The sequence below is a fragment of the Herpailurus yagouaroundi genome, unplaced genomic scaffold (genome assembly GCF_014898765.1).
Source record: "Herpailurus yagouaroundi ecotype Mexico unplaced genomic scaffold, PumYag 163, whole genome shotgun sequence".
NCBI lineage: Eukaryota > Metazoa > Chordata > Mammalia > Carnivora > Felidae > Herpailurus > Herpailurus yagouaroundi.
The window spans coordinates 62,756,199-62,764,434 of record NW_024412404.1 but is presented as its reverse complement, the minus strand read 5'-3'; the positions used below and the strand labels follow the sequence as shown (position 1 = coordinate 62,764,434).

At 44.4% G+C, this 8,236-nt stretch overlaps 1 protein-coding gene across 1 annotated transcript in view; it reads right to left on the bottom strand.

Annotated features, from left to right (window-relative positions):
• The window catches only part of DOCK1 (dedicator of cytokinesis 1), a 473,828-nt gene that overhangs the window by 434,282 nt on the left and 31,310 nt on the right, over positions 1–8,236 (bottom strand). Inside the window, exons 10-13 of the mRNA XM_040486934.1 lie at positions 7,225–7,306; positions 6,676–6,811; positions 3,484–3,556; positions 252–394 (exon numbers count right to left, since the gene is read on the bottom strand). Of these exons, the coding sequence (XP_040342868.1) occupies positions 252–394; positions 3,484–3,556; positions 6,676–6,811; positions 7,225–7,306 (434 nt within the window). The remainder of the gene's footprint in view (positions 1–251; positions 395–3,483; positions 3,557–6,675; positions 6,812–7,224; positions 7,307–8,236) is intronic.

Here is an 8,236-nt window from a genome sequence, read left to right as displayed (position 1 = left end):
CCATCACCACCATCATCATCACCATCCTCATCACCATCACCAACATCATCATCACCATCATCACCATCACCATCACTATCATCACCATCATCCTCATCACCATTACCACCACCATCAACATCACCACCACCATCCTCCTTCTCATCATCACCACCATCATCATCATCTAACTAAAATGCAAACCATACAGCATTGTCCCAAGTTCATGTAATAAACGAACATTTGTAGAAACAAAACAACAGAATACATACCCTGGCCCTTGTGGTTGACTTCTTTGGCAGCAATGACTTTGTTTATAACAGTCTGAAGGAAGTCATTCTCCCCTGCCACCCTGGGTGAAAAACGGGATGACATGTTCAGCGGCTTGTGTCGAATGGCGTCGTCCAACGCGAGCCTGGAGGGCACGGGACGACCAAGACCACAGGAGACAAAGGGGCACAGAGACCCAGAGGTCACGGTAACAAGGGAACACAAGAGATCATCGTCACCGAGTGCGAGAGAGTCATCATGAGTCAACGCACGACAAAGGACAGGATAGGTGACAAGAGAGACAGGGAAGAGCATTGATCAGGAAAATGCTGAAACACAAGAGAAGTAAAGCAAACAAGGTCAACCCTATCCCCAGGAAATAAACATCCACCACGACTCCGCTCCATTTCTAATAGATAATAAAAAAAAAAGGGGGGGGGCGGGGGAGACTTATCTGAAAATAATGTGGATAGCATTTAATCGCAAGGAATGTTCATGTCCCTTTCTTCAATTTCAGTAATTCCTGACCATAGCTTAGGTCAAGGGGCAGGTGGTTCGAAGGGAAAAGCAAAATCAAGATCAAAAAACAATCCCTACAACCTAATTGCTTGGAGAACTTGGGTGAAAACCACCCACTCCATCGGACTGTGTACCCAGTGTAGCCTCAGATAATTAAGTGTGAAAAGAATGGCACAGTCTTTGGAGAACATAACTACCATGTCTGAAAAGTGACACTGTGATGTGATTATGAATGCAAACCATCACCCTTTGGGGGTCCCGTGGATCATGAGTTTTTAATAGAAGCTACGCTAAGGCCAAGAGATAAGTACAAACAGGCAACATGTGCAAAGAGAAATACCATGTAGCACAGCAAAGCACAATATGCAATGAGCAAGAAAATATACGTCATGTACGTAATGTTTAAAATCATTTCCAGAACCAAGGACAAGTGTTATTCATCATTTGAGCCCACATTACTCAAGAGAGCCGAGGACTTCTAATTTACTTCACCAAGTTAAAAAAGACAGAGAGAAAGATGTACACTGTGCTTCCTTCCCTAAAACTTATCCTGTGATATAATAAATCAGTTTTAATGGAGCAAAAAACGGTTTCATTAGCATGGCATTTCCCAAAGAACTGGTTTCATTGCTTAGTTTGCTATTAAAATCATGCTGCTCTTTTGTTTCAAACACTAGAAATATTAGTCTTCCCTTAAGGGAGCAAGGAGTCACAAATTACAGCAAGAGTCAGACACGTAATAATAATTTTTAAAATGGGTGTTTTGCTCTAAGACAGAAAAAGATGGCGGCAACATGGCCGTAACACATCCCAGTGAAATTCGGACTTGTGGGTCTTAAACTCGTAACCTCCCTAACTTTTCAAACAATGACCCACAGTTTTTTTTCCCTTGACTTTTCCCAGAAGACACTAGCAGACAACAGGTAGTTTCAACTCAGGGGTACATTAAGACATCAAGAAACTCTGAGGTCTAATATATAAAACAGCATTCAAAACAGCACTGGGCTGCATTATTTCTCATGGGCAAAAGCAGCAACTTAGTATTATAATTTTATAAGGGCATATTTTACTTATTACCTCAATATCTGCCTATGTTCAAAGACGATGTTTCCCTTGTTTACTGAGGAAACTTCCAGATTGCGCAGAACCACGCTCCCTTTGTAACTATCCTCACTGGATGTGATTCCAAGGTGGCACTACCCAACAGGACGTTCTGTAATGACGGGAATGTTCTAGACCTGTGTTGCCAAATATGGTAGCCACCAGCTACCAGTGGGACTGAACACTGTCAACGGGACTTTGGGAACTTTCAATGGGAACACTTTTAATGTGATTAAAGAAGTATTTCATTTGAATTAATCTTCAGTAATTGAAACAGCCACATGTAGCTCATGGTTACCATATTGGACAGAGGAGTGACGCTAACGGAATGAAGCCACAAAAGACCTTTGCCTCCAGTTGTGTGTGGTGAAAATCCATTTTAAGCTGGTTAATGCACGGTTCTCTGTTATTCTCACGCTGGGAAGACTGCAAAAATTTCCACTGAGCCATGCTTTAGGATGCTGTCTGACTAGATCACCTGCCTGCAAAGAAAACCATCATAACCCCATCTTGAACAAATGGTTCTCAAGCCCGGGGCTGAGTGAGGGGATCCGTCACGCAAGAATGGGCAGTGCAGTGGGAAGCCAAACTCACAGCTCCTGCCCACCCTGCCCCCAAAGAGACTCCTTCAGCTACCTGCTGGGCATCACCAGACTCCAAACCTCCTCAGCCAACACCTGAACACAGATTTCTAAAATAAAATTTATTTCAAGCCTGGAACCACTTAAGTAAGAACAGAAATAAGGAGAAAAGGCAGAAGGCAGAACACTATGGAGGTCATTCTAACACGCCTTATGGTCTACCCTTCTAAGATTTCACACCCTCAGGAGGAAGCTGTCTCTTCTGATTAACCTAAACCACTCTAATCCCTCTTCCTTCTCTCTCCACGGCCGTCTGAGATGGAGAAGCGTCCGGTGAAGTGGCCACAGATCATTATGTAGCTACTCTCTCGCTTTCATCCCCAAGGAAAGGACACCAATCCTTTCGACCTTTTCCACGGGATCTACCTTCCATTCAGAGAATCAATTTAACAAATCTCCTCCAAGTGTTTTCCAAGCTTCCCACACCTCTCCACACACTTGGCTTCAGAACTACAATAAACCCTAAGAAAGGTGAGCACAGACTCAGTCCGCTTGAAGCAGCAACAGAGACAGAAAAGCAGCAGCATGATTATTTGTTTCAAGCGTTTCACTTTACAAAAGAATTCATCACTATTTTGTTTGGTTTTCCATTTTAAAAATAGCAGCCTCCCGTGATGAATGTGGAAATGCTGCATTTTGAATATGTACAGCTACTAGAATGAATCAATTATGTAAAGGAACATTCATGCTCACGGTGGACTGGTAATTCTGCGTGTCCTATGCGACACGGCGATTCCCCCGAATCACCCGGAAAATCTTCTACGTGCAAGACCACGAGGCAACTTTAACCCAAGACTCGTGGGGCTACAGAAATGCCATGCACTACCGCCGTGACTACACAGATCTTTCATTATTACAAAATAATCAATCTCTATTTGTGCTGAATTTATAAACTTAACTTTGAAGAGAATTATTACAAACACACGTTTTCCATCTTGTATCTGGCTGAGTGCTTTGATTGCTCCATACTTACGGCTGAAAGGGGATGAAATGCTGCTTATCTTCATCATCTACTTTTCCATTTATTATATCTGTTACATCCATCACTGGGGACAAGAAAAGAACGGGGATTGTTTTAAGTGCTATAATCAGAGAAAACAAACAAATAAAGCAACATCAGATTGTCTTCTGACCAACAGCAGCATAAACCACACGGTGGCATTTTTTTTTTTTTTTTAATATTCAAGTTCAGAGCATTTTCATGTTCCAAAGACAAATGAAGTTATCTGAGAACATCGACCCAAATGGGGTTGGGGCCCAAATGGCAGAGTTCTGCTCAATAAATTCCTTTGCCCAGGATGCAACCTGACACTCTGGAGCTGCCCTGTCCAAACAAATGTTGTGTGATGATGGAATGTTCCGGAACAACAAGCACCTGAAATGTGGCAAATGTGATGGTGGTACTGAATTTTTACTTTGATTTCATTCATAAAAGCCACATATGGCAAGGGCCGACCACGCTGATGGGCACTGCCCCGGGGCATCCATAAGTTCTTGCATTCCCCCAAAAATAAAGTAACTACCATCCATCTACCCATCCCACACCAGCATCCGTGGACACTATTTCAAGGGGCATTCGATAGCTGATCCTCAAAATTACCAACTGCACAACTGAGGAAATGGAGGCTCAAGGACACCAATGAATGACCTTGCCCAAAGTCAGAGAGCTAGAAAGTCTCCGATGCTCAAGCTCTGACCATTGCAGCCAGAGACCCCCAACGACAGCCCCAGGCGCTTTCTCTGTCTCTGCTCGATCCCCATACTTCAGGTAACTAGGCAACATAGCTCACTGATTTTCTCTTCACAATCCCTTCCCTGAGGATTACACCATGGACTGACAATGTGGACAATTTCCATCTCTACCACTTGCTCCTCCCCCAACAAAAAGGGGGACGACTCTGTAAGGACGAGAAGAGAAGCATTGTCACATGCTGGTTGCCTCAGTGGAGCCCACAGAGCTTCCACAGTGTGTCCTAAGGGAAAACAGCCCACACTCTGCTGAACCACTGCTCCCCTTGGAGCGAAGAGCCCACACATGTGTCCAGAGATACGGGTCAAAGCATCACAAGTGAACTAGATCATCAGGTTGTGGATGCCCCGAAGGCATATGGCCCAGACGGCAGTCTCCACCTACCAGAAGACGCCCCTAGCTTTAAGCATCCTTGGGGGCAACGGATTGGCATTAGATGCACCTATTGAGACCCTCAGATGCCCAAGACCGTATTTTCACCGCCAACTGAGAACCGTGTGGCGCTGGGCCACAGGGGGGAGAGCCTGGGCCTCGCAGACCATCTGCCACACGCAGTCCACAAGGCACAGCCCACCTGTGTGTCCGCAGCCCTCTCTCCTCCCGCCGCTGAGTGCGTCTCCCTAGTCATACAACCTGGCCACTGCTCTGGGGCGTCCATAAGTTCTCGCATTGCCCCCAATGATACCACAATGCCAAAACCCAGGCATCAGGCCGGGGAACACATCAGCAGCCCAGCGAAGTTTCGCAGGAAGGAAGCAAGAGAGTGAGCCATGAGACTTGCGTGTGACACCAGTCAGGTGAAGGCAGCCTTAGTCTTCCACGTCCTGGGAGTGACAGCCCTTTCAGTGGCGCCTGTCCCAAGCCCCGGAGGAGCAGGCTGTGACAGCACAGACCTTGTTCGCAAGGAATCTCCCTCACCGCGGCTCGCCCGCACGCTGGCCCATACCACGGAGGTTCGCGCTCTGGTTGGGGCTTTGGTACAACCCCGGCTACACAGAATTATGAGTGACTTATGTTTTACTTACGCTTTTTGTCTTTTCGTAAGTTCTATATCACTTTTACACTACATTACAAAAGAAACACGACATAGCATTTCCCATAGAAGGCTAAGAACCGGAGGCTTAAAGGTCCGTGAACATATCGCTCACCCGGGCTCTGTCGACACAAACATGCAGAAGTTATTCTGGATAAAATCTTAAAATTAAGTTCATGTGTGGGAACTGGAGTTGCACAGGTATGAACAGAAGCGGATGACCAAAAAGGTGATCCACCTTCTCAGGCGGAGAAGTGTCCTTTCTTAACCAGAAAGAGACCAGGAGGTCAGAGGATGTCCTGAGCAGGTTAGGGGTGTGCACTAGTTTAGGACAGCGCCACTGGGGGTGCTGAATGCCATGTGACGAGGGAGGCAAGGCAGTCTGATGGCAGCGTTCCACTGGGTGCCTCACACCCGTAGTGGCTCATAAGTGACTTGGGTTAAAGAAGGAATTCTCATTTAATTGGCAGGATGTGGGGCCTGGGCAAGAATGTGTATACATTTTTTAAGTTTATTTATTTATTTAGAGAGAGAGGGAGAGGGAGCGCGCATGCGGTGGGGAGGGGCAGAGACGGGGGGGGGGGGGCGTGGAGACAGAGAGAGAGGGAGAGAATCCCAGGCTCTGTACTGTCAGCACAGAAACCCATGCAGGCCTCAAATTCACAAACCATGAGATCATGACTTGAGCCGAAATCAAGAGTCGGACACTTAACCAACCGAGCCACCCACCCAGGTGCTCAAAAATACATTTTTTAATAGTGCCCCAAACCGTTCCCAAACACAGTTAGGGCTGAGAATCACTCCATTAAAATATTTAACCTTCTGCACCAAAAAGATATGGCTATCTTCATCTCTCCCCAAAAGACAGGGGACACCCTCAGCTTTCCCTAGCAGAGGTGACTAATCAGTCCCTCTTCTTGAGCTGTCACCGAAATAACAGAACACAAATATGGAGGACAGACAGAACCTATTCCAAGATAACTGGGTCCTCCTCATGCTCCGGTCTCCTACCCCATCATCACTTTGACTATTCACTGTGAATTTCCTCCTGAATCAATCAATCACCAGCTCCAGAAACCGTGAAGCCATCCAATGACTGGCTTTCCTCCAGGCTGAGAATGTGGGTCAGGGTCTCCCTCAGGAGATGTGATCTGCTTTAAAACCAAATATATGATTTACATCGGAAACTTGCGACTGAAGCATCGCGAGCTGCCGGTCCACAGAAACCACACAGAAAAGAGCTAAGAGATTTTTTTTCCCTCTCTCTCTAACAGAAGAACTTATAAATCAAAGCAGTCCACCGTCCAGTATTGAGCAGCAGCTCTTACTCAGGATGAACGTGACGATCTAGAAACTCTAAGGAAAGCAGAGAAATGGATTACCAGCCACTCCGAAAGGCCGCCGCAGGCCCGAGGTCAGTTTCCTGGTATTGTTGTCCCTCAGCTCCATGCGACCCACTCGTACGATCTGACAAACGAAACTGATTTTGTCCCTTTTCAGGTCTTTGCTTCCAAGGTCCTGGAAATATTAATTTCCATAAATTATTTGGGAGAACCATTACTCAATGCAGGTGCAACTGAAACAGAGAGTAAAAAGATGGACTGGGACTCTCTTCTCTGACCAGTTGTCAGCATTTTAATAAGTTGTTCACATAACAAAAAGGAGCTGGATAACAATAGTCAATTAACGTTAAGCAAACTTCAGATGCAGGGTTAAGAGAGTGCTGGGGCAAATCTCCGTCATGGGGATCCTAAGGGAAGCTAGAGACCCCTGAACAGCTCTGGGAAGGTATCTTATTATCACTGCATTCACACGGGTTACAAGCATCCCAAGGATCCATGCTCTAGTGTAGACACAAGTCAGAGGGCAATCATTAAAGATAATCACTGGAATGGTGAATGATTCAAATGAACCTCTTTGGTTGTACTTACAGTAAAAACAGCTCGCAGATTATGTAATCTGTCTATGTCTTTAGGCAATCCTGAACTTGACCAGCGAACCAGGTAGTTTTCACTTGAGAAGAAAGAAAGAGAGAAAGAGAGAAAGAGAGAAAGAGAAAAAGAAAGAAAGAAAGAAAGAAAGAAAGAAAGAAAGAAAGAAAGAAAGAAAAACAAATTCATTTTCTAAATTTAACAGGACACTAAATAGACACCCACATTGATTTATAATTAATACCACATAAGTCCACAATGCAGACAACTATACGAGTTCAGAAATGTCAGCCATGCCAGAGAGAACTGCTTTTCCATTAGCACATAAGTAATTTCCCACACAAGGGAATAGTCGAGAATCTCTGAAAGGCTGTAATTTTGCAATGGAACTATATGCGAACGTCATTTCCAAGTTTATTATTTTAAAAGCATTATTCGTTTATTGAGATTGACTATGATCTAAAATTCACCATTCATTCATTTACAGTATAAAAGAAATACTGCACGTCTGTCTCAGAGCCTAAAATGACCAAATATGCCATACAGACAAATGGAATCCTACGACAAGACGAAATGGAGTCCGTATCATAAATAAGGATGAAATTCATCCATTTGTTCTGTTTTCTATCACATACCAACTTTTATAATTTTGAACAACACAAATGAAGATATTTGAGTTTTAAAGGTACGTGCATGAGCACACACACACTTCACACATAATTTAAACCATAATTTTTCCATCTGGACAAAGAGACAGTTATACTAAGAGACAAAAGCAAGAAGGAGGGAAAAGACCACATTAGAAATGACAGGGATGACAAAGACGAGATTTATAATATTTCATTCAACAATTATTAATTGAGAGCCTTTATATAGCAGGCAGCCATCTAGACACTGTATTCCAGCCAATCATGTTGCAGAAATAACAATAGGTCAAAGGTCCAAAAGTGACATTCGCAAAAGACAAAAGTTTGACAACAGCAAGATTGAGACAAGAGTGACATTATCTGGG